The sequence below is a fragment of the Lycorma delicatula genome, chromosome 6 (assembly GCF_047948215.1).
Source record: "Lycorma delicatula isolate Av1 chromosome 6, ASM4794821v1, whole genome shotgun sequence".
NCBI lineage: Eukaryota > Metazoa > Arthropoda > Insecta > Hemiptera > Fulgoridae > Lycorma > Lycorma delicatula.
The window spans coordinates 117,780,071-117,806,425 of NC_134460.1; the positions used below are offsets into that span (position 1 = coordinate 117,780,071).

At 27.5% G+C, this 26,355-nt stretch overlaps 1 protein-coding gene across 15 annotated transcripts in view; it reads left to right on the plus strand.

The window, feature by feature from the left end:
* Positions 1-310: 310 nt before the first annotated feature.
* Positions 311-26,355, plus strand: part of LOC142326158 (proton-coupled amino acid transporter-like protein acs) — an 84,584-nt gene continuing 58,539 nt past the window's right edge. Inside the window, exons 1-5 of one of the 15 annotated variants that reach the window (XM_075368391.1) lie at positions 311-417; positions 3,286-3,335; positions 3,839-3,999; positions 6,834-7,011; positions 24,620-25,072. In XM_075368391.1, the coding sequence (XP_075224506.1) occupies positions 24,965-25,072 (108 nt within the window). In that variant the 5' untranslated portion in view covers positions 311-417; positions 3,286-3,335; positions 3,839-3,999; positions 6,834-7,011; positions 24,620-24,964. Of the gene's footprint in view, positions 418-3,285; positions 3,336-3,838; positions 4,000-6,833; positions 7,012-13,326; positions 13,439-18,934; positions 19,137-19,744; positions 19,840-24,619; positions 25,073-26,355 lie in introns of those variants that run through there. The other 14 variants (XM_075368388.1, XM_075368394.1, XM_075368392.1 and 11 more) reach the window with 14 other exon arrangements.

Below are 26,355 nucleotides of genomic sequence, written 5' to 3' on the forward strand. Positions count from 1 at the left end.
ATTTAAATGTAAAAATCACGTAAAAACTTTATTCATTTGTGTTTAACTAGGGTTAGAAAATTCGACTTGAATAGCTGTCGATATTGTAGTTTTGAATCGATTATACTTTGTTTAATAAATTTCTTCATATAAAATTACACCGTTTCTGGTAGAAGCATTACTGATAGCAAATATTTACCGAAATGATACTCCAGTTATATTTTGAGTTTATTTTCGATTTTTGTAACACAAATATTGGAGTGGCAATTCCAATAGCATTTCGTCATGCTCCCCCACCTATATCGACCTAATATCATTTTCATTGTGCTTGTTGCAGATTGATCAGCTGTTTACGACGCGCAGCATAACAGAATTCGTGTTATACGCCGTGCTGTTTTGCAAAACCTTACCGTAGTATTTTAAACCACATTTTCCTTTGTAAGTATTCAGTTATTTTGTTTTGAAGTATTCATTAATTTTTCTCATTTTTTATTTTACTGAAACGTTTTGATGAATTATATGTTGAGATGTATAAATGTGAAAGTACTTTTTTATGGCCAGTACTATACCTGCTTCTTTTGTTATCGTTTTAATTCATTGATCTCATTCTGTTTGTGTTATGGCGGATTTATATTTATTATTTGCAATTTGGGAAGTAATCTTATTGTTGAATTTAAGTTGGATGGCTCTTAAATATTGAAATTATTGAATTAAATATTGAAAGTGGTTAATATTTTACATTCAATGTGACTGTTGTCAAAATGTGAATTTTCGAAGTGATGCATCACCGTATTTAGTTATTTTCGTCATTTATTGATAAACTACTCTTGTTGATTGTTTAATACTTATTGTTCGGATCTGGAAGACTTTTAGAACAATTGAGTGAAGTTTAGCAAAAACGAAATTGACTGACTGAAGAGGATTACATTAATTTGAGTCTCAGGACGAGTCAGCTCAATAATCTTACTTATAATGTGTGTGTAACCTTTTTAATGTTAAAATAAGTGCCGGTTTTGTAAAATTAGGTCCATTGTTGTAAAATTACCACTTTCAGAAACAAATTTAATTGGAAAAAAGTAAAAATTATAAATAATTTACTTGCAATAAAATCAATCTGTACTGTTTTGTTTTGAAACTGCTTTATAAAATACTGAAGATGTCATCATTATTAAACATTTATTATATGATAAGCTTCTGACAGGAGTCTGAAGCATATCTTCTCTTGGAGCACCCAGATTCAGAACAATTTTTTTCAAATTATAAAAATGAGATGTTAGATCATTTTTTGTCTTTGATTAATATGAAACTTATAGGGCAATAGTTAGAAATAATGATATCCATTTTTGTCAAACCAAACAATAGAACTATTTCTTTGTAACTCAACATAATGATTTCAGCTTAGGAAAAAGAATTTCTTACCTTATTGCCATTTTTAATAAATTACTGAAACATGTAAAAAGGATTTTTCCCACTTCATTTCAATAAATTAAACCTCTACATAATGGTTTCAGCTTAGGAGAAAGGATGTCATACTTCTATTGCCATTTTTAATAAATTACCAAAACATGTAAAAAGGATTGTTCCCACCTGCTCACTTTCATTAAATTAAAGATTCTGTTATGGAACAATTTTTTAAATTGTACTAATTAAAAATAATAAACACTTCTACAGCTCTGTTTAACATAACCCACCGGGTTGTTCTGGTGGTGAATGCATCTTCCCAAATCAGCTGATTTGGAAGTCAAAGAGTTCCAGCATTCAAGTCCTAGTAAAGACAGTTACTTTTATATGGATTTGAATACTAGATCGCGGTTGCCGTTGTTCTTTACCAATGTGGTTACCGGAGGGTTTTAATTAGCCACACATCTCAGGAATTGTCGAACTGAGACTGTACAAGACTACACTTCATTTACACTCATACATATATCATCCTCATTCATCATCCTCTGAACTAATACTTGAATGGTAATTCCCGGAGGCCGAAATTTAACGTGAAATTAAATAATTAATTAATTACTCAAATATATCTTTTTAATCCTGAATTGTTACTTCACTATTTTTTCATACTTGTATTAAAAAAAAGATTTAAATTATTAACATGGATTCTGACTGCTTCTATATTTTACGTTACATTCCCCTTATCTATCTAGATAGATTCTGGGACAATACCTTTGTTTGTGGAGTGGCATATCTACCCATTTGTAATGTGACATTAGTATTATATAAATTTTTACATACTGATAAGATTAAAATATTTATGTATTTTTTTCAGCTTTAAAATGAAAAAGTTAAACATTTGGTGGATGATCTTTTGTTTGTGAACAATACTTGTATTTTTATGCTTATTATTGAGATAGGCATGGATTTGATTGAAGAATTATTATTTACACTATATTCTGTGAAACAAAAAATAAAACATGATTTAAAACCAAGCATCAGTGTGAATTCATACTCGTTTACAATTCTACACACATAGAAGTTTGATGCATGATTATATTTAAAATTTATTCTTTTATTAATTTTTTCTATAATATTTTATGAACTTTATTTATGCTTGGAAATGTTTACAGCTGTTAATAAATGGTAAATGAACTTCCTCATAAGGCCATTTTTTTTTCAAATGATTAATTGTTGAAATGTAGCAGGTTTAGTTTCAGTCATAAAATATTGTCATTACTCTTTCATACTTTTAGAGTTTTTACTAAGTTTCATCCTTCAAGATCGAGAAGTTAAATAATTAAAATTTGTTTCCTTCCTCCCATAACAAATGAAGTAGTTCAACTTGCTTTAATATTTATTTTAATAAACAACAAAGCAAAATCTGGAAGAAATTTTACTGTATTTGAAGTGCTTCTTGAAACTGAATAAAACAAAAAGTGGAAACAAGTTAGCACACGGGTTTTATAAGTGTCTAGACCAAATTCCCAAAGATGGTGCTTAAATATTATACTTGAGTTCAATTTTATTGATTTTTATCTTGCTTATATTATTGCATGCAGGAAAGTAATAGGTTTTGGTTTTTTAAACTTCTAGCAAACTAGTAAAATGTGTTAATAATTAGTAAATGCCTGCAGTTAACATTTTTGAAATTAAATAATAACATTTATTGCATTATTAGAATGAGTAGTACCATTTACTGCATACAAGCAGTACTGTAATACTTGTACGCACAAAGGCTTGGATTGTATCCAAGCCTTTGGTAGGTTCTAAACTTGCTTTAGAACATTCATACATAAAAAACTTCATTTACATTCATACATATCATCCTCATTCATCCTCTGAATTAATTCATTATGATGGTTCCAGGAACTAAACAGAAAAGAAAGAGGTTCTAAACTTGCTTAACTTTCTAAAAGGTAATATAGAATCTATATCACATTTCTCAGTAGTCTTATACGATTATGAAAATATTTATTTTTTTTTTAATTATGCTAAATTTCTTTATTTCATTATTAATGTAAGTATGACTAAATTTTAACTATTTGTTTAAATGTCTCTAAAATACCGATTCCTTGTAACTTATTTAATTATTGAACTTCTTGCTTTGAGTGGCTGAAAATTTACTGTTGTAACTTGTCATTCAACAACCATATAACTTAAATGAACTATTTTTTTAAAGATCTTAATTGCATTTATTACTGTGTTCTAAAAGGCAACATAAATTTAAGATATATTGTTTGTAAATATAGAAAGGAACAAGCTATACAAGGAATTTATTAAATAGTTAATGAGGTTTTATTGTTAAAGTGCATTGTTTTTAAAGATTGCTTCATCTTTCATTGCATCAAGTGAAATTGTTTGACTTAGTTGATAAATTAATAAAGTTTTTCGTACTAATCTAAAATATTATTATTTATAGTTTAGGACTTACTGAAGATGAACTGCTCATTATGGAAAAGGGTTCAGAAAAAATGTTATGAGTACACTTCATAGTAAAAACTTACTTCATTGATATTATTTGTATCTGTTATGGGAAATTAATACTGGCTGTATATTCTAAATTGATGTTAAAATCTGTGGGTAAATACAATTTTTTTGTTGATTTGTGAATATAAGTAATGCTCATTTTGCAAGTTGTGATTATATGCTGAAGAATTAAACTAAAATATAAATGATAATGTATCAGTATCTATTACATTAAAAATGTATCTATGTAATACAACTTATTGTATTTATTTTTTTGTCTGATTGATAATTTTTCAGTATATTGTGTAAAAATATATTTACTATATCTTTACCTAATTTTTTTAACATTATTTGAATTATTAGATTATCACTGGAAAAATGGTAACGTTGAATTTACATTGTAGTATATACTGTGTGATTGCTACTTTGTTATTGTTAATAAACCTGTGTCTCCTTATTAGCATCAGCTAATTGCTGATTTGTAATTATAATTACTTTTTTAATTTTTGCTTTTATTGCATAAAATTTTCCTCTTTATTAATCATATAAAGGGAGAGGAAGGTCTACACTACAACTTGTATTTAAAAAAAATTTTCCAACTCTTCTATATTTGATTCTAGCAGATTGCATAAAAGCTGCAGACTTTATCTCAGTTTGTTTCATTATTTGTTAGTGTATTCTTACCTGAAAAACCAAATTCTGAAGCTCCTGGTTAATTATGTTCTCTTATCAAAGTATTTGTTAACCTTCTTTTGTCATAGTTTTTTTTTGTATTATTGAATTTGTTTTTCGAGCAAGAAATCTATCAGTTCAATATTTTTTCTAATTCATATTTATACCAAAAGTGTAATGTCTTAATATCTTCATTTTCTTTATTTGAATAGTTAATCCTTTTCCAAATGTGTCCTTAAATCCTTATGAAAGAATAATATATATAAATAAGTGTTAGATAACAACAGGAATAGAGAAGTTCTTGTTTCATCACTTTCTAATGCAGAGCTTGTCCTTTTTTCATTTTCCACTTTAATCATTGGTTCTAATTCTACAGATTGTATATAATATTTTTTTTACTTCATTTTAGACCAGTACTCCTTAACATATTAAAAAATATACTCCATTCTACATTATCAAATAATTGAATTCTTCAGATATGTAAGCACTAGTTGATTTTATTCTTCTAATGCTTGCCTTTTAAGATTAGTCAGAGCTCCATAATGGCCTCCCATCTGTACATGCTTTTTCTGAAATCAAACTGGTTGTTATATAGCATACCACTTCCATCACATGTTCTATTTGTCTGGGTTCAACTATCCTCTGTTCTTTTGAGGCATGATTTATTCAACTGATAGTGCAATATGATATTGTGACTTTTTTTCTACTTACCAGTCTATATAGCCTGTTGAATTTTGTTTTTTTTAAACAAGATATAATAATTCTGATTGTTTAATATTATCTATCCTACTGTCTTATTTTTATTTAAATCTTTCAAGCTATATCAAACTTAGCATCAAAATAAAAATATCTGTATCATCAATTGTATTAGGTTTTTAAAATTAAGTTTACATTTTGAAAAAAAAGAAATATTTTAATGTACTAACAATTCTTTTTCAAAATGTACATTTTTGTACATTCCAAAAGTTGTTTCTGGACTCTCTTTGGCCTCCTCTCTGCCCTTCAGTAATGAAAATTTGATGGAATTTGATATGAGCAGTGAATAATTTAAAAAAAAAAAGTAATAATATGTGCCTACATAAATGTATTCAGAAATTACATTTTTGAGTACATATTTCCCATCATTATAATCTTTTCATTTCTAAATGATTAAAAAAAAATTTGATGCAAATAAGTCCTTTAGTATTCCATTTTGTACTATTTCTAACAATTAATTATATTATTATCACATAACGGCTGTACAAGTTTTGATAAAATCTTTACAGATTAATCATAAGGCATGATTAAAAAGAGGGTATTCTATATTTTGACTTTAAAAATGTACAGGAGAATATTTCCACAAATAACATTTTTAGATGATCCCTGCTTATAATAAAAACCCACCAGGTTTGGTCTAGTGGTTAAACTTATCATCACAAATCAGCTGATTTTGAAGTCAAGAGTTCTAAGGTTCAATTCTTAGTAAAGGCAGTTACTTTTATACAGATTTGAATACTAGATTGTGGATACTGGTGTTTTTTGGTGGTTGGATTTCAGTTAACCACACATCTCAGGAATGATCGACCTGAGACTGTACAAGACTGCACTTTATTTACATTCATACATATCATCTTCATTCATCCTTTGAAGTATGGTCTAACCTTAGGTGGTTTCAGAGGCTAAACAGAAAAAGATAAGATGCTCATAATAAAAGTTTTTATTTTTTTTCAATTTAAAAAAAAAAAAATTTTCATTCATTTGTGCTGTGAATAACATTTTCTAATAAATTGTATAGGTGAGTGGTGGTACTTTGTGACTACCACCTAAGTGAAACCTTGTACTTTTGTTAGTTTTAATAAACTAATGGTTACTAGGATCTAGAAAGTAAAAATTAAAAAAATGAAAGCTTAGTTTTACTTCCTCCTTTATTCTTTGACTTTGTCCATATTTCTCAACTATCTTTCCCTTTTTCCCTCCTCTAATTATTTCAATTCCCTTATATCAAATAATTTTTTTACATATTTTATTAAATAATATATTTTTTCATAGTCTTTCTTTTAGTTCATTTACGCCAAAGAGTTTAACATAAAAATCTTCACTACTGTTAGGTAAGTTTAGGTTTTGAATCTTTTCCAACTGATATTCTCACAATTTATTGCTTGTGACAACTGACTTTGTCTTATATTTTCTTATTCCTTGCTATTCCTAATTCTGTATTTCCATTTTTAGTTTTATTTTAATTCTCTTACCTACTCATCAGCCTTATTTCTGGTCATTCTATCTTTTTTTCTGTTTAGCTGGGAATCACCATCAGGTATTACTTCAGAGGGTGAATGAGGATGATATGTATAAGTGTAACTGAGGTGTAGTCTTTGTACAATCTAAGGTCGACCATTTCTGAGATGTGTGGTTAATTGAAGCCCAACCACCAAAGAACATCGATATCCACAATGTAGTATTCATATCAGTATAAAAGTAAGTACCTTTACTAGGATTTGAATGTTGGAACTCTGAACTTCGAAATCAGCTGATTTGCAAAGACACGTTGTTGGTCATTCTATCTTAGCTTTTTAATTCCTACTCCTAGCTCTAATCTAATCTAATTTTATTTTAATTTATTTAGTTACTTACCACTCATCTAGTTAATTGCCACTCTTATCTTTGTAACATTTCACACTTCAACCCAAAAAATGTCACGTTTCTAGTATTACTTTTTTATAATTGTTCTAAGACTGATGTATATTAAAATAATATTTTCATTACATGTTTACTCCACTATTCATTTTTATAAATTACATAAAATGAATAAATAATTGTTACGCCATATCCAACTATCTACTAACCAGTTATGCTGTCAACAATCACTGTAATGGTTACTGTCGTTTCCTTTCAGGAAGCATATTTTTTTCAAATAGCAGGAAATATTTCATTTGAACCATATTTAATTACTTTTTTTAAGTTTAGAACAAAGGGTTTTAGTTAAAATTTGATTTTATGCAGATTTTTATAACTTAGTTGATTTGACAAATGATTCCAGAATGTTTTTTACTGGAGAAAAATTTTTTCATTGAAAGTATATGGTGTCTTATTATTATTATTATTACCCAGTGAACTTTTTATTCTTAAACTAGGCTGCATTATTGGTCGTTTCCTCTCAAACCAGCTGTGTTTATACAGTGTGCGTGTGTATAATTCAGGGAGAAGGATAAATCATATTCAAATTACTATTATTTTTAATTTAAAAAAGTAATTTAGATTGTAAAATTTAAAAATAAATTATCCTTTTTCGTTAAATTAATAAGAAAATAAGTGTGGTCTAACTTAATAGTTAAAAATAATTGTTTAATGTATCACTGATGGAAGGGTTACAGGTTAAATTATATCTAAATGTTAAGTAAGTTCAGTCGTGTTAACCTTATTATTTATTTATTTTTTTTAATATAAGATTTAAGTGGCATCAAGTCATAAATTTGCTATAAGAAATGGCTTGCTTTGAAACTACTTAGCATTGTTTAACTTAGGTTATTTACAGGAACTAATTCATTAGAACGTTTACAGCCATTGACACTTACTTCAAGAGGTATTTCAGTGTGACAGAATTATCGGGTTTTAGGTTGCAGTTTACTACCTTAACTAGGATCAAAAGATTAATATTATTATTTAATACTCTTAGTTAGTTTCAATGTTATTGTTTGTTTACTGATTGATTATGTTGTATGAGGATTGTTATCAAAGAAAATTGTAATTCCATGCCTTTCTTTAATGTTAAACATTTCATCTTTTTTTCTTTTATTGAAACAATTAATTTAACTTAATTTCTGATGAATGATTGTCAGTGAATTCACACCATTTATTTTTGTGTGACAGATATACTTTATTTAATTGTTAACCAATATCAAGAAATTTTTACATTTCATTTGTTAGGTATGTATCAAATAAAACTTCAGTTACATGAGTGTAACATGTCTTAATTTTAACTAATATAATTTCATTTTATTTTAAAATAATATATAATTTTATTTTTATGTTGTTTGTGATAATTCTAATTTTATTTTGTATTTCACAAATTATAATTTTAATTTGAACTCTTTATTTAAAAATAATTGCGTGTTTGCACTTTTAATGTGGATATTCGGTAAACAATAAATATATGTGTGTAAACTTTGGCATAAAAATTAGTGATTGAAGTTTAAATTTGTAAACTCCTTGTGAAACAGAGATATTTAAAATGGTGTGGATGATCTGGAAATCTTTGACTGGTATAAGCGATGTATAGGTGAGTGAGAAAATGTGAATGATGACACTAAAAGCGAGCAGACAGAATTAAAGTAATAGATTTATGAACAGTGTGAGATTTGGTATTATTTGACTATATTATATGTACAGTATAGTGCTAAGAAAATTTCAAGATCTGTTTGAAGAAAAAATATGAATTGTGGTTTGAAAGATAAGAATCGTCCATCACAATAATCTACCAAGCCTTAACGATATCATTGGGAGAATGTTTCTAGCCAAGAAATTGAATCTCGTATTAGACAATTTTGTTTATCCACCAGACTAAGCCCTTCCTACAATTTCTGGCTGCTCCCAAAATTAAAGACTGTGCCAAAAGGACAGAGTTTTTTAGTTCACTGATGAAGGGAAAGGAAAAGAAGACAAGTATAAAAGATGTAAAAAAATTCAGAGTTAATACTTATTCAAATATGGTTATCAAGTTATTTTGAATGTTTGTAGAAAGAGGCCTACTTAACTTACACATATTTCAGTCTGATTTCTCACCTGTTATGAAAAATTATCATTCTATGTCTATAAATGAATTAGAAGCATAGCTGAAATTGTACATGGTTAAACGAGCACTTGATTCAGTTGTAGTATTTGTAAATAAATTGATTTTATTTTTTAACTTTTTTTGTTGTAAAATGAATTCAGAATACTTTGTTATTTGTTTGGTAAAAATAAAATTAAAATACCAGTTTGAATTATAATATGCTTTTGAATTGGCTAATTTCCTGATTGATAACGGGTCTGAAATTTTTTATATGTTAATTTCATTCTTCTTATAGTTCTCATTAGATAAACTTCAATTACAGAAGCATATGTGAAAAAATATTATTAAAGATAAAAAAAAAAGTTTGTATAAATGTTATTTGTTTTCTCTATCCATTAAAATATCAGTAACATTGTATTTTTGTGTTATTGTGTTTTTTAAGGAAATTTTTCATGTTTTAAATATTGATTTTTATTATTTTGTGCAAGCATACATTTATTGGTGCACTGACTTATCACCAAACACATTAATAATTTATTAATGCACTATGGTTGATGCAACTCCAATGTGTAATGTAAGTGAAATTGAAATATAAAGTAAAGTTATCTTTGTTGTGTTGTTTATTAAAAACATTGTTAAATTATTAATACTATCACAATGTCAGAGCATGAACAAATATAGATTTTTTTTTCAGTATTTCTTATAATATTAAAATCTGTAATTTTATTTTAAAGTAAAATGTTTGTTAATATATTGGATTATTGTAGTATTAATCCATGTATAGTATTTGTTGTAGTATGTATGTGCGTGCATGCAGGTTTTTGTGTATATGCTTACATGTGTGCATTCATGTGCAAGTGATTCTTTTTTCAATTTTATTTAATAAATTTTTGCCTTTAATTATTACATAAGCTTATATTTCTTAATTTATTTGTATAACTGATGCTTTAATATCCAGAATTAAGCATGATTTTACATTTTTTATACGTTCATTATATTCTCTACTATTTTTCTGCTCCCACGGGTTAGTTCAACATTCAAGTATAACTCAACGCAGGGGCGTGTCCTTCTGACTTACCTCCCCACCCACCGGCTGTATGCCAGCACGGCAGGTCAGCCTGCTGGTTTTGGATCTTTTATTTATTCATCTTTGCCGTGCCTCCAATTGGTAGGACAGGGGTAAACCCGGGCCTGGCTATGCCGTTCTCAGGGACCCTGCCCAAGCAGCCGGGACTTGGTCTTTTCACTTTTTTTTGTGACATCAATAATTGCTCCACTCCTGGAAGCCTTCCTCTTTTGTCATCAAAATTTTCGTCACAAAGTTTTCAATTTCTTTCCACTTGTAGCACCCCTGAGCTATTATATTCTCTACTTAGGCTCAGTTAAATGAAGGTAAGCCTTTTTTTTGTTAAGATACATTTAAATGCCTTTCTGATACTTTAGCATGACTCAACTCAACAAATCATCCAATATTTTTTATTCTGAAATCAAAATATTTTTTAAAATTAAAATTATTAAGCTTTTAAGTTATCTATTTATTAATCGATTAGTATAATGGAGTGTCTGTAACATAGAATGTTGAAAATGATGTTGTATGGATAAGCCATGATTCAGTAGCAGATTATGTGGTCTGGGTTTGCTGTTCACTTTCAGTTTAACTATTCTGCATTGTAGTAATATTGTAAATTTTTATTTTTTTCCACTAGGCAGATAAATAAAACTGTTTTAAATAAAAATTTTTTGGAAGCTTTTTTGATTGGTGGTGAGGACACCACCAATTTTTTGTGTGGTAAGGACAAATTATTGATAAAATACTGGCTTTTTTCTTAGAAATTGTTAATTTTTGTTAAAAATCTTGAACTTTAATGGGTGATTTTTTTGGTTGAAATTGCTGTAACTGTTTTATACATCTTTGACGGAGAAAAGTTGAAGATAGTGGGTATATGCTAGCCATTTCATCTGATTTTATGCAGTCTATTGTAGGGTTGGCATTACCAAACTCTTTGCCTTATCTATCTTTACAGAAAAAAATTATGTTAAGTGATAACTTTTCAGAATTGAATTCTTAGTTTAAGGAAATAACTAACATTTTACATTCCCATTGCACTATAGCTGTAGAAGGTCTACAGCTAAAAATGTCTTGTGATGTTCAAAATATTCCCTTTTTTGATCTACTTTACGTTTCAAAGAAAAACTATACTTAATTCGGTTACACTGATTTTCTTTTTTCTTTCTTAATACATTGCAAAGAATGGCTAAACAGATTTTAAAAATATGGGGTAGGTAACTGTCAAAGTAAGGGTCAGTTAACATAAAAAAAACAAATAGTGAAAGAAAAAAATTCTGCGAAAGAAAAGTTACGGAATTTTACTATTTAGGCATTAAAATTATAAAGAATAAAGTAAGATAGAGATCAAAAGCAGTTAGGAAGTGCTATAGTCAAATATAGGTCTAAGAATTAGAAGGAATTCTTAAAAAGTTTTGTGTAGATTATAGCATTTTATAGTATTGAAATATGAATTTTAGGAATACCAGATAGAAAGAAAAGAATAGTGGACTTAATTATGGTGTTGCTGGAGGATGTTCAAAATTAGAAAGGGTTGATAAAATACAAAATGAAGTCTTAAGACAAATAGGAACATTGCCTGTAGTTGTTAATAGATTTATTTTTATTTAAAGGAAATTATTGCTTATGTTAACTTTAATATTTACTTTATGAATTGAACTAATAACATTTAATATTGAGAATAATATTTAGGATAACATTAAAAATAAAAATAGATGGTTATCCTATTTATTTATTGTTCCTTTTTAAAAAAAATTGGTTTTTGCCTCTTTCATAGTACTTCCACTTCTATCAAGAAATATATTTGATTTTCAGCTAATTAACTTAACTGATTTTATAGTTTTATACATATATGTTTTTAACATCTCTGATATTTACTATTCTAGTTTTGCTTACAGTTTTTTTGAATATGAATAAATACAATTCATAATTTTTTTTAAATTCCAAAATAATCTCATTGATATTAATTTTTTATTGGTTTGACAAGTAGGTAGAGACAGTTTTTATTGAGCATAAAGTGCATTGTTACTCAAAGAAAGGGATAAATTAATTTGTTGCTTTACAGTACCATCTCTCAGCTTTTTATATAATTTCTCAGTACCATCTCTCAGTTTCTTTTTGTAATGCGGGTAAAGTTCCTGTGATACAAGTGGCACTATTTAGGATTGCTTTATTCAGTAGAATGATGTTCATTTTACAGCCAGTCCCTGTGATGTACAGAGTGAAGATGTCATTTGTAGGGCTGAATACTACCCGAATTTCAGTGGGGTTAGTATACTTTATATTTGGTCGAGTGAAAAAAGCAATTACTTCATTCCTCACTCTCCCTAGTAAGTTTGGCTTGTTATTCTTAAGAATTGCAGTGTTATTCTGGGAATGATTTTGTTCTGTGTCAGATCATTCTCAACCATTATGCTTACAGTTTGTATTAAACATAAATTTTAAATAAAAAAAATAATAAATAAATAAATTTTTAATTGGTTTTGTTTGAGGTACTATATTTACACAAAAGAACTGAAAAAAGAAAAAATTAAAAACTTTCCATGACATAAGAAAAAAACATGTATGTATTGTTGTTCTAATTTAAGTGATACCTCTGTAAATAAAAAATAATCTTATATATACGTGAAATTCAGCTGCATGTGTGGTTACACTTATGATGAATGGGTGTGTTGGTTTAGTTTACATGTCAGCAAGCAGTGTTTATGATTACTTAATTTATTTATTATTATTATAATGTTAGTTGATTAATCAGTCAGAAATGCTGTTTGCACATGCTTTAATCTCGTGTTGATAAACATAATTAGATGTATAATAAGTGGTGTTATTTCAATAAGAAATGACGATAATGTTTTACGTCAGTGATAATAGTGTAAAAGGTTACCTATGTGAACTTATTTGTTGTTATTATTATTATTATTGCTTTATTAGAATGAATCTGAATATTTTAAAAGTCAATATTTTTTATCAGCTGACATAATAATTCTAGAAAATATTCATCAAGCCGACATGCTACTGGGTTATTTAACAATTACATTAAGTGAATGCAATGTTCTAGCATTGGAAAGGTTTGTATGATTATTAAACTTTTGAAAAGAAAAAAAATTGTAATCAACTTAAAATGTGGTAAAAATGATTTGATTCTAATTTTTTTGAAATTTGATTCTAAATTTTAAATTTCAATTTTTAGAAGTTGCTACCAAATTTAAAAGCTATCGCAGTGTACTAATTTAGCACAAAAATTTAGTGCCAAATTTAATAGTATAAATTTAACAAAAAATTGAAAAAGTATATATTGTTTAGTTTTTATGCAGTTTTTAAGCTTTTTAAGTTTGTTTTAAATTTTTTAATTATATTTTTAATTTTGATCAGTCTGCAAGAAATGATGTTCTTATGAAACAAAACTACTCCCCTTGTAAGAAATGCTAAGGTGAGATGTTTGGATCTTGAGATGGTTAAAAACTCTGGTTGTATGATGCAAAATTATGCATTATATCTTTACTATGTCTTAATTTAAAAAAAGAGGGATGTACATAAATAATGTTAATGATTATTACTGAGCAGGAGGCAAATATGTATTGTCGTTTTACCAAGCATTTTCCAACAAAGTTTTTTGAATTGTTTCTTGAAAATACTTTGAATAATCTTGAACTCAAAATAACATCAAACTTTATATCATTATGTTAGAAAAATTCAGCACTAACCAATAATGACAAAAAAATTAAAAATATCTTAAATTGACCGCTTACACAATATTTACATATGTAATTTTTTGTAAAAAAAATAATGGAAATTAATCTCAGTGGAACCACCAAACGAAATAAAAATTAAATCATCGAAGTGAGTCATCTGTTTAAAAGAAATCTTGAATTTAGGAGAAAAAACTCTGAATTGGAAATCTCACTTTCATTAAAGTTTATTAAAAAAATGGGATCTTTTCTGTTAATTCCCTGCCACTACATAATTTACAAATTGAAAACTTGAAATTGTAAGGAATGAAATAATAGTACTAGAATCAGGTATATTTTATTTGATTATGTTTTTGTTTTGACAATTGAATAAATAATGAATATGAGATTGTATTTACAATAAATTATGACACAAAAAAATTTATTCTAAGTATTTGTTAGGAGACCACTATAGAACAATATGACAATTTTATCAGTGGGGTTACAATTTAATGTTTTCCTTTTACATAAATTCATGTAAAAACTATCTTAACATTTTGCAAAAATGGGACCCCAAATTTTTTTTGTTTCATTACTCTGCCTTAAGGTTCTCTGTTAACTATAACTAATATTGGTTAATTGTTATATTTTGGGTCATATTTTAAATCACTATAACCTTTCCATTCATCAGGAATATTGTTTTATGAAATTTTACGTGTAACATGAAACACAATATTAGCAGATCATTTAAGTACAGCCTCTAGAAAGTGCTTCTTTGGCATCATATACCTTCGAGTACTAATTGTTGTATATTTCATCTTTTATTTTATTTTTGCCTCACTCCACACAGAAAATTTGAGGGCAGTATTCTTTTGGATTGGAAGAATTTAATTGCAGAATTTTTTTTTTGATTTTGTTACTCAATGAAAGCAAATTCATTTTCAGGCAGAAAACAGCAGAAACTTCAAATATACAATGAATTTACACTATGCAACGAAATATGCAATGAACAGAAATAATCTCTTATCCACAAGTACAGGTTAGGTTTAAAAATAGTGGAAAATTAAGAAGAAAAATACTTATATAATTATATAGTGGCAGGGAATTAATAGAGAAGATTAAAAAATTGGCGCGTCTTTATCTATAAAATGTTCTCATTTAAACAAATTTAAAAAATGTATTTATTCATTTTTGTTATCAAAATGTGTAAAGAAAGATATCAGAGAAACATACGAAGGAAGATTCCTTTTGATGCGTGATATCAAATTCTTTAACACATTTATTACCTTATAGTAAACAATGAATTATAGTATCCTACAACAGTTATTCTATACAGGAGGGAATATTATGATGGGTGACAGAATGGGTATGAGTTGATTTATGTTTAAAATAAGTCATGGTGGGGGTTGAAGAACACTAAGTACCAGTAATCTATTTTGTCTTGATCTGCTGTCCTCCCGCTATAGTAATATCCCCATGATTCTCTTGCATTGCCCCCAATAAATGGACTACTGCACATATATTCATTATTGTGTATAACTCAAGAGTACATTGGAGTTGAGATCTTAATTTCTATGATAATAGAAATTCTGCACAGAAGGTACTGATGTAAGTAATGAAAGTGGGTAACAGGAAAGTTAGCCATATTTTTTAAAAATCATCTAATAATAGGAAAGGTATGTAATTGATAGCAAATCTCATATGTGATAAGACCTTTTGAAATTGCTTTAAATTATTTTTTTCAGTGTGGTTATTGGTATTATTTCTTGTGTTACTATTTATCATTGTTTCCTGTAATAACTAAAATATGTGGTTAGTTTTATTCGTAATATGTAAACTTATCTTATTATTGAATTTTCCAATCAATTACTTAAACTGACCCCATTTGCAGTAGAGAAACTGGTCTTGACTACTTAAGTAGACCATTATTGAGTATTGTTATATGTAAGTTGTTACTGAATTACATAGTAATTCACTGGAATTACTATGTCAATTGACATAGTGTCAATTAGTGGAATCATGAGTAAGTCATTGTTTGAAATCTAAGTAATGAAGTAGATCAATAAAATAAACATAACATAATTGGAAACAACTATACTTTTGACAGAGTTTGTATCATAGTCCTGGAAAGTCACAGAAGCTGTATAACATATTGTAATGGATTAGGTGATAATTTAAATTATCTGTTTTTTCTTTTAGTTCTCAATTTATTTTAATTCATTTTTTACGATGTAACATTTGCATGATTTAAAAGAGTAACTATTTAAGAATTTAAACAAAGTAAAAGATGTTCATCTTGTGGTTATATTTCATATTAACTACCACAGATTTGAGAAAAATAACGAGAGTCAAAGTTCTTTATTACTTTATCTCAAACAAAAAATATATGTTTAGAAAAATGTTTCTTTTTTTAATTTTTACAGTTTATGAAAGATTAAAGAAAAATATGCTGCTTTGATTCTTTTTACAATTACTGTATTTCTAATTGGTTGCTATTACTGTCAATTAATTGTGTTTACATTAAAATTAAATCCAGATAAAAAATTCTTGATATTTATATTTATTTATTTGTATAACCAACAATAGGTTGATGCAATATAACAGTTACTGGTGAATGATTATGAATTTTATTTTTAATTGAAAAATGTCATGCCTGACAGGGACTATCAAACCTGGAACTTCCAAATGAAAGACAGAGATTATATTAGTTCACCATGAAAATCAGTAGAGTGTTGGTGATTTAGTTATAATGTAAAAGCTTTCTTATTAATTTGTAATGAAAATTTAATTCCATATAATCAAATGAAATTTAATCCAGTATTATAATTAAAATGGGGGAGTAAAATATTACAAAAATTTAGAATTGAATATCTACTGATTGGTAGTTTAAAATACCCCTGCTATAAGAGAGAAAAATGAATTGTAATTACAACAGAAAAAATCTGATGTGGAACCACATGACTTCCTTGTACGCCTATTAAATTACATATACACATTTTTTTTTTTAAATGAAAAGTACATAAAATTTTATTTTATTAATAATTTTTGATATTTTTTCATATTTATTTTTAATTAAAACTTTTTTTTTATTTAATTTTTTTTTTTACAATCTGAAGTTAATAATTATTAACAAATCAATATATTTAAATAAAAAAAAAGTTAAAAAACAGAAAGGAGATGAAGTCTGATACAAATATTTCATTAATTAAAATTTTATTTGGCTATAACTCGAACAAATGAAAATTAGTACCACTTATGATATATTGTTGAAAAGCTCTCAGTCAGGGCTTATTACGGCAGTTAAGAAAAAGTCCAGAATCCAAATTTTTTGGATTTTGGGCTTTTTTTGGACGCTTTTGGTTCAGTCGATTGCAATCAAAATGGGAGGAGTACAACTAGATTTTACAACAGTCCCAAATACAAAATTTCAACATCCTATGACTAATCGTTTTTGAGTTGTGCAAGATATGAATGTACATACGGGTGTCATGCTGAAACTGGTGAAAATGGATTCAGGGATGGTCAAAATTGTTATTTTTGTTGAAATCTGGAAACCGAATTTTTTTGTAATCACAGTACTTCCTTTTCTTCGTATAAGGAAGTAAATATGAAAATTATAAGTACAAATGCATAAAGTTGTCTCTGTGGCTGGATTTAAAGAAACCGACCCTTTGTGTAATTTTAAAGCAGAAAGCTTCCTAATGGTGATATGAATTGTATGATAATTATAGCAAAAGAATAGGCTGGAACATAAGAAATTGTGGAAAGTGAGTGTAGCAATGAAGAACTGATTGAATTTTGGTTATAGATTTTAAACAGTTCATTTTGAGGTTACTCAAGGAAAGAGGCAAAGAAATTTTTGGAGGTATATATGACAGCTATAATATTGGAAGGAATTAGAGAATACTGCTATTACATTATTAAAAAACAGTTGGAAGTGTAAAACAGAAAGTTCAAAATCAGTTGATGAAAATAGTAACAATTCATATTAATCTAGAAATTACAGTGAAAATGAGAATACCAAAATATCAAAAAAAGAAATAAAAACTGTAGATTTTTAATTAGCAAATTACCTAATTAACAAATTTTATTGCTAAAAATTTTGTGTGTTTGTGGCAGGCATTGGAATTTGTCAATAAATGAAAGAAAAATTTTATTATTCTTTAAATTCAATTTTATGTTTTTAGCTGCTTGTGTAGAATGCATATATTACACTTTTTTTTTTTACACATTAACAGTCTGGTGTTTAGTCTTCTCTGTTATATCATGAAATTGCCTTCATTTAAAAAAATAGTGAACGTTTCTTATTAAATTGGATAAAATATATGTATAAAACTGCAAAAGTTTTGTATGATAGAAATTCTTTGTTAATAATTTAAAAAAAATTCTTTTTAATGAGCAGTTTGTGGAAGTTTTTGGGTCAATTATACAAGTTCACTTCCTAATGTGTTTTGGTAGTGCAATAAATGGTATAACTAATTATAAATGGGATAATGCTAACTATCCATTAAATTGTTCTAAGTGAATTAAAAAGGGAAAGTTATGATTTATAATGAGTAAATAAATCTGCAAAAAAAGAAAGAAAAAACAGAATTCTTTTCATAATGCATATTTTAATTAATTTAATTAAGAGTATTTATTGATAACTTTGTTTCTTAATTGTTTATGTTATTTTCTTGGTGTGTGAATGTTTTTTTTAATTTTATTTATTCAGCTGAGGTCAGTGTTATTTAGTATTGTCAGGAATCTTTCTGATTGCTGTTCTGATTACATTCTTGCTTGGCTCGGGTTGGGGGGGGGGGGTTATGAAGTGAGTATGCATATATCATCTTCCCCTTCCATTTTTCTTGTTTCTACCTCCACTTCTTTTTCCATTGTATAACCTTTTGAATTGTGTATAATTATTTGTAAATTAATATATGTTAACAGTTCCATTGTGCCACATAGCTCATATACATTAATTTCTCACAACTTGATTGAAATAACTGTTGCTTTTATATTTAGTGATTATTTTTCAGTTAAAACTGTATTTGTCAGTCAGTCAAAACCGTATTCTATAGAAGATTTATGTGATCTTTTTGTAATTTTAATTTTTAATGTATGTATGAATATTATCTTTTCTGTTTATTTTAGATTATTTAATATATTCAAAGGGATCAATTTTATTACTATGAGTATTAAACTGAATCTAATAAATGTAATGCGTTGTATTCTTACTGTGTGTTTACACTAAATATTTTATGATTTCTTAACTTAAGTTATCACTGAATATTTTTTATTGTTATTAAAAATATTAAGGGGTGTCATCAGTCATGTACAAATTCACTTTTTTTTCATTTCCATTTTTCATTTCCATTTGCTTGCGTGAAATTACATATGTTGCATTCAATATTTTCAGTATGAAACGATATCCTGACCATTAAACACTTCTTCATTTTCTCGTTGTGTGGAGGGGGTTTATCTCTGCTGTACACTTAATTGAATTTTAATATTACAAATTGTATGCAACATTGTATTCTGCAATAAAATTATTATAATTTATTAACTTATTTAATTGATAGAAAATCGATCCAAAATTTTTATGGCTGAAGTATTTAATTCTATTTGTCATAATTTATGTATTGCAGTTACACGGTGTGAGTCATTATGACTGTTTGATGTAAACAATTATCATATAGCTTTACACAAGTTTTCTGAAGACTGTAAAATTTTCATGGCTTTAAATATAACTGTTATATTTATAAATTCATAAGCAATTCTTAAAATGAGTGTTAATTAAAAAAAAAAGAAGAAACTGATAAGTATGTATGAAAATACATTCTCCTTAAAAAATAAATAATGAATTAAAAATTAGTGACAGTATCTTCTATCCATTTGATTGGAGTTAAAATAACAAAGCAGTGGTATTCATTATAAATCCGTTTTGCATATTGAATATGTACTTATTTACATATAAGTATCGATTTGTATAATAAATGTGTTGTATCATGTGTGTGTTAAGTTAATTGTATGCCGTAAACGTATAATTATCAGAGTGGTGGTTTCCCATTACTTTTTTACCGAGTTAATTGTTGCACATCAGCATGCCAAGGTTACTAAAATGAAGAGGCATTCGGCTATACAAGTGATAGTTTCTCTGCATTCATCTCAGGTACTGCTGTTTAATGAATATCATTACTGACAGAAAAAGCAAATGTAACTAATGCCTCTTGTATCTTGGGTACCTTACATACATCACAGCCATAATGATTTTGCATACCAAAATCCTGAAGATTTCCTGATGGCAACTCCAGAAGCAGTAGCATATATTAATTTGTTAAATCTTTGTTTGTAATTTTGACTGTAATTGGTGTTGTGTTTTTTATGCCATATGCTAAATAAATAAATTACAGCCATAAGAAAAATGTAAGATACAATGTAAAGCAGTAAATTAATCTATCCTTTCCTGTAGAAATCTTTTTATATATATATATATATATATATATTATAGTACATATCATTTCAAAATGAAACTTAAACCACAAAACACAGTTAAATGGTAAGTTAAACTTACCAAATTATTTCCAAGAATCAGTTTTCGTGAATCCTGTATCTTCAGACTGTATCCAATTCTATAATTACACCAAAACCAATTGGTTTTTAAGAATTAGAATTTAGAAATTGCCGAAATTGTTACCATTTATAATCTTAAATTTTGTTATTGTTGAACACTGCTCAGTACTGGAATAATTTTTAACTTATTAAGTTTAACTTATCTGTTTTCTGTGTTTTGATGGTTTAAGTTTCATTTGACATTAAATTTAATTTAGCATAGTGGTGAGTATGTTAGTGAATTATTTAAATTTTCAAAAAAAAAAAAAAATATATATATACATATATAAATTTGCGCATACAATCATACATACACTTAACTGTGCTTTCAATTTATCTTCTGCTTTTATTTGGAGGTTTTTAGAAAAGGTTGATTAAAAATTTACTGATTTACAGTGTCTGCCTTAATGTTTGTTATGGCAGTGATGCATATAAAGCATCTTAAATACAAGTGATTTTAGTCAATTTTCTGTCTATGTTAGTAATGATGTTCATTATGGAGCCAATCCTTGTGGTGTATACAGTCAATATGGTCCTTATTAGGATTAAATATCACTTGCATATCAGAGGACTTTGCTTGGTGACATGCAACAAAATATTCTGTTTTAACACCAACGTTTGTGTATCTGGTTTAATAAGAAGAAGCCAACAGGACCTTCTCTTCTCATTCATCCTTGTAAGTCTGGTAATGGACGTGACTCCAAGAAAGCGTTTGAAATAAAAAATTGACCTCTTTAAAGCAATAATATTGGTATTGTTTCATGATAAAGAAATAAAAAAAAATGTGTAGTGTACTTGTTGATTTGATGTCAAATTGTGTACACAAAGTGATTAAGAATAAAGGACTAAATTTTTTAATTTTCGCACATTGTACAGGTATATGACTTTTTTTCTAAACTAGTAAGATGCTAGTAGTTTGGTACTGTAAGACACTTGTTATTTTCAAAAAATGCTATGCTTTTTCAGCAGTGATTAATGTCTCATATCACATCACCTGCGACTATCATTTTATAACAACTGTTATTTATTTTCTAACAATTTCTTAGAGTTAAATTATTAATCTTTTTATCCTTAATTATTAGCATTTATTATAAGGCTTTTCTATCTTTCTTTTATATGACTATATTTATTTATTTATTTTTATTTTTTTTGTAGTTATTCATTAGTCAGTTGTTTTCCAATATCTTACATGAATACATGACGATTTTTTATGGGTTTGTTATTATTTGTAAGTTTTTTGTGTCATTTGTTAATGACAATGCAACTGGACCCAATGTGTGGTGGCAGGGTAGGTAAAATGTATTAAGATATGAAAAAGCCAGAAGTCTTATTTATTGAAGATGAGAAATCAATAAAGATTAAAAAATTCTTTAAAGTAAAATTTTATCATGATTTTTTTTGTGTTAATATGGGTTTCTCTTTGCCGCTGTCTTACACATATGACCTAATTACACATGTAGTTAATACATAATCTATCTAAAGATATATAACTATCTCAGTGGCCCTCTAACCACCACTAAGTGTAATAAGTATTCATTAAAAAGAATGTTTCATTCAGAAATAACATGTGCCTAATGAGAAAGTGCATTTACTTTATGATCCTTTTGAAAGGAGTGTATAATTTTTATTGAAGTTTTTCTGTTGTGAGTTAGTAGATATAAAAACAACTGAAATAGAACTCTCTAAAGAAGATATCTAATTAATTTGAACCTTTAAAACTGCTATATACATGTATAATTTTTTTTTTAATTGCAAACAAACTGTATCTTTATCTTTATATTCTTTACTTATAAGAACGTATTTAAGTGACTAATAAGTAACTAATTTAAGTGAATTAGCCCAACATAATTTGTATAAAGTTACTTTATTGATTGATTTTTGCTTCCTTTAATAGAATAGATCGTCATATAATATAAAAGTGAAGTCAGACTTCTATAACTCCTATTTACACTTTCATTTCTTTAGAATCAGATTTTATCAGATTAAAAATGTCTGTTATAATTTTTAATTTATTGGTTTAAATTAGTATATCACAATTAATAAACTTAATTTCTTGTTGGTTGTACTTTATTGTATAAAATATACTTTTAGTAAAAATTTTATTTTCTTTGGCAGTAAGAGTTACAGAAGTTTGATTGTTATAAATTAATTTTGCAGTGAATTTACAATAGGCTGCCCTCTTGATTGGTCTATGCTCAATATAGTTGCACTTGAATCATCAGAATTCTTAGAAATTAAATAAATCTAGATCAGTTATTTACAACCAATTACTTGTCATTACTTGTCAATATTTGTTTGTTTTTTTAAATATAGTTTAATGAATTTGGTTGTAAATTACCTTGGTTCAGTTAGAATAAGGCACCAACCATAACTTAATATTGCAGGAAATATTAATAAATTAAAAAAGTTATTTGTAATTCAATTGCAAATTTTTTGCGAATATACTTAAACTCTTGAAGAGATATGGGATATTCAAATTGCATGACTGATATCACACCGTAAGTGAAAATGTTTGTGACCAATAAAAAATATTACCTAATTAGAACATTGTTGTTTGCAAGTTGTGGTAAATATTTACACAATGGATAGTGATAACTTTGACCATAATTTGTTAGGAATTGATACATACTACTCGTATTTAAAAAATCGTTTCATAAAATTCACCTGATTAAAAAGGATTACTTTCATAGTTATTTCCTTTTTTTCCAAGTATTTTGGTTATTCTAATGCAATGGAATGTCATTTAAGAGACACTTATTCAAAATGTTCTTCATCCTAAGCTAAAATGGTTTTAGCTTAGGATGAAGAACATATTGCACAATGAAGTGTACAATGCACTTCATTGTACAAGTCTTTCTTCTCAAATGTTTTGCATTATTGTTGATATATATTTGTTTTCTTCCAAATATAAAGTTAGATGCCCACCAGGTTGGTCTAGTGGTGAACTCATTGCAAATCAGCTGATTTTGTAGTTGAGGGTTCTAAGGTTCAAATCCTAGTAAAGGCAGTTACTTTTATATGGATTTGAATACTAGATCATGGATATTGGTGTTCTTTGATGGTTGGGTTTCAATTAATCATACATCTCAGGGCTGGTTGACCTAAGACTGTACAAGACTACACCTAATTTAAATTGCATATCATCCTCTGAAGTAAAACCCTACAATGGTTTCGTAGATTATACAGAAAAACGAGATAGAAAATTAGTTAACATTTTTGCAAGCTTTTCATATAATATGATGGCAGAACTGATTTTTATGTTCTAGCTACAACTATTTTCTTCAAGTTGTTAATTAATTCTATTATACTTTTTATTTATATATTTTACAATTAAGAACGTTTGACTGAACACATAAACATAATAATTATGATAATGATGGGATTAAAGTTAAAACTAAAAACTACTAAGAAATGGTCACCACTATTTGCTGCATAATTTTACTAACCATTGTATCAAAATTGGGGTTGTAATTCCTTATTTAGATAAGGAATCGAGTTCATATGATACAATAGGCTGGGTATGATGGGTAGCAACTTTCAACTGTACTGCTTGTGCTTAGTTGTTCTTAAAACATAGTGGAATTTTATTTATATCTGCCAGAAAAATTCTTGATTTTCTACAACCTCTCGCTATAAACACTTGCGTGAGAAGATGTAGAAAAAATTTAAGCTTTAATTTGACTTAATTTATTAATTATAAAATACATCATAATTGTAGTTATTTTAATGACTTGTTCAACTGGTAATCTTTGCAAGAGTTTTGCTTGCAAATTACAAAATTTAGATACTTATGAAGTTATGGTTTAAAAAATCAAATTTTTCCCTGCCTGGGATTGAACACTGTAGTGACCATTTAAGAGGAAGTCTATTGTAAATTACTTTAATATTATTCTTTTTGATAGTGCAATTTTTATCATTTTTATTTATTGTTATTTTTAAACAAGTAATTATCTTTTATGTTTTATTTTTCTGTTGCATGGTTTACAAAAGTAATTGCAAAGTTGTCAAGTGCTACTGTACATTTCTTTCTGCTTATTTCTGCTGTGCAAGCATTTTATTATATTTCTGCTTCTTCTGATGCTACTACTATACTACTACTACTACTACTACTACTACTACTACTTGTTTTTCTTGCTTCATTCATTATCGTATGCTTTTTTTGCTCAAAAATACATAACCATTGTACGTGTCTTGTTGTTTATCTCATTATAATCACCGTGTTTATAGATTCATGTTACATTTGTGTCAGTGAACAGATAACGAATATACTTTTATGTTAAAGTTAAGAAGCATCTGGTTAATGTTGTTGCCACTGTTTGTATATATTTTTTGATAATGTATAGCAATGAAAATAAAAGTATACTTAATAAAAATATCAGCACCAATAACAATATATTCAATTATACAACTGATTATGGAACTGTGGAGAAAATTAGAAGTTCTGTAAGTTTTATTATTGTATTTTTTAAGTTTATTTTTTGTGAATTTATGTCACTAACAATTTGCTTTATATAATTCTACTTTTAGATATGGTTTTATTTCTTGAACTATTTAAACTGTTATTAAAAGATTAATGTTATATTTATATTACTTCTTTTTTTCTTTTTTAAATTTGTCCCTTTTTGGTAAAAATAATTTTCAGTATGTTGTCATTCTAGTTTCTTTTTAAGAAATAATATATAAAGACAAATAATAGAATCTGTAAAATTTTTAAGAATTTTTCCCCCTTTTTTACAGATTTGGAAATGATGTTTTACCATTATTTTGTTTAAATTCATGTTTAGAATGAAATTCAGCATTACTGTAACAAAAAAAAAATTGTAGAAGCTTTTTTTATTTTTAAACATTTGCATATACCTACCAAGTGGTTGATGGTTGATTTAAATTTAGATGCATCTACATCTCAAAAACTACACATTTTAAGAATAAATGTTTCCTATTAAAGCTTTTCCATTTCAAGGGGAAAATATGTTCACAACATATGTTGTCCTTGATAAGGTCATTTCAAGGTCAACTTAATTTTTTTTAAATAGGAACCTATATTTTTTATTGCAGAATTGAATTCTATGCAAAAAATTAAAATTTCATTTCAGATTTTTTTCCTAAAATTGATAGTTTTTTATTTATTTATCTTCAAAAATGCTGTTGGCCTATAAATTGGTGATTTTAGCTCATTAGGGCTGGCCCAGCTGTGAAATTACATCTAGCTGATGTTAAATTTTAAATATATATATGTATATTTAAAATGTCCCTCGAGGGGATGGAAGCTTCCATCCCCTCGAATAGAAAGCGAACAGCTGAAATTGGTACACAGACGCTGATAGATACGGGCTGCCCTATAGAGGATGCATTAAATAACGGCGTAACATGCCCGGATGACAGACTTTATTAAGCAAGAACGGCCTAAGAACGAATATAGGCATACGAAAGTCGGATTGCCCAATCGGAGAGAAGGCGCAATTGAAACAGTTGCGGTGATTGACACCAGGGAGGTCGCGGAGAATAAGCTGCTGGACATCCGCTGCAAGACACCCCCAGCTTGTGTGGGTGCTTCGTGAACAAGAAATTAAAGCGGAAAACGTACTCTTTAACGTACTGGAAGCCAGCATTATAGACGAGAAGACGGGGCGAGCGCCGGTTACCAACACTCTCCATCTGGCCTGTGTAGACACAGGAGATGCCGACGACTTACCTGAAGCGTTAGTCGATGGCTTTGCCAAAATAAA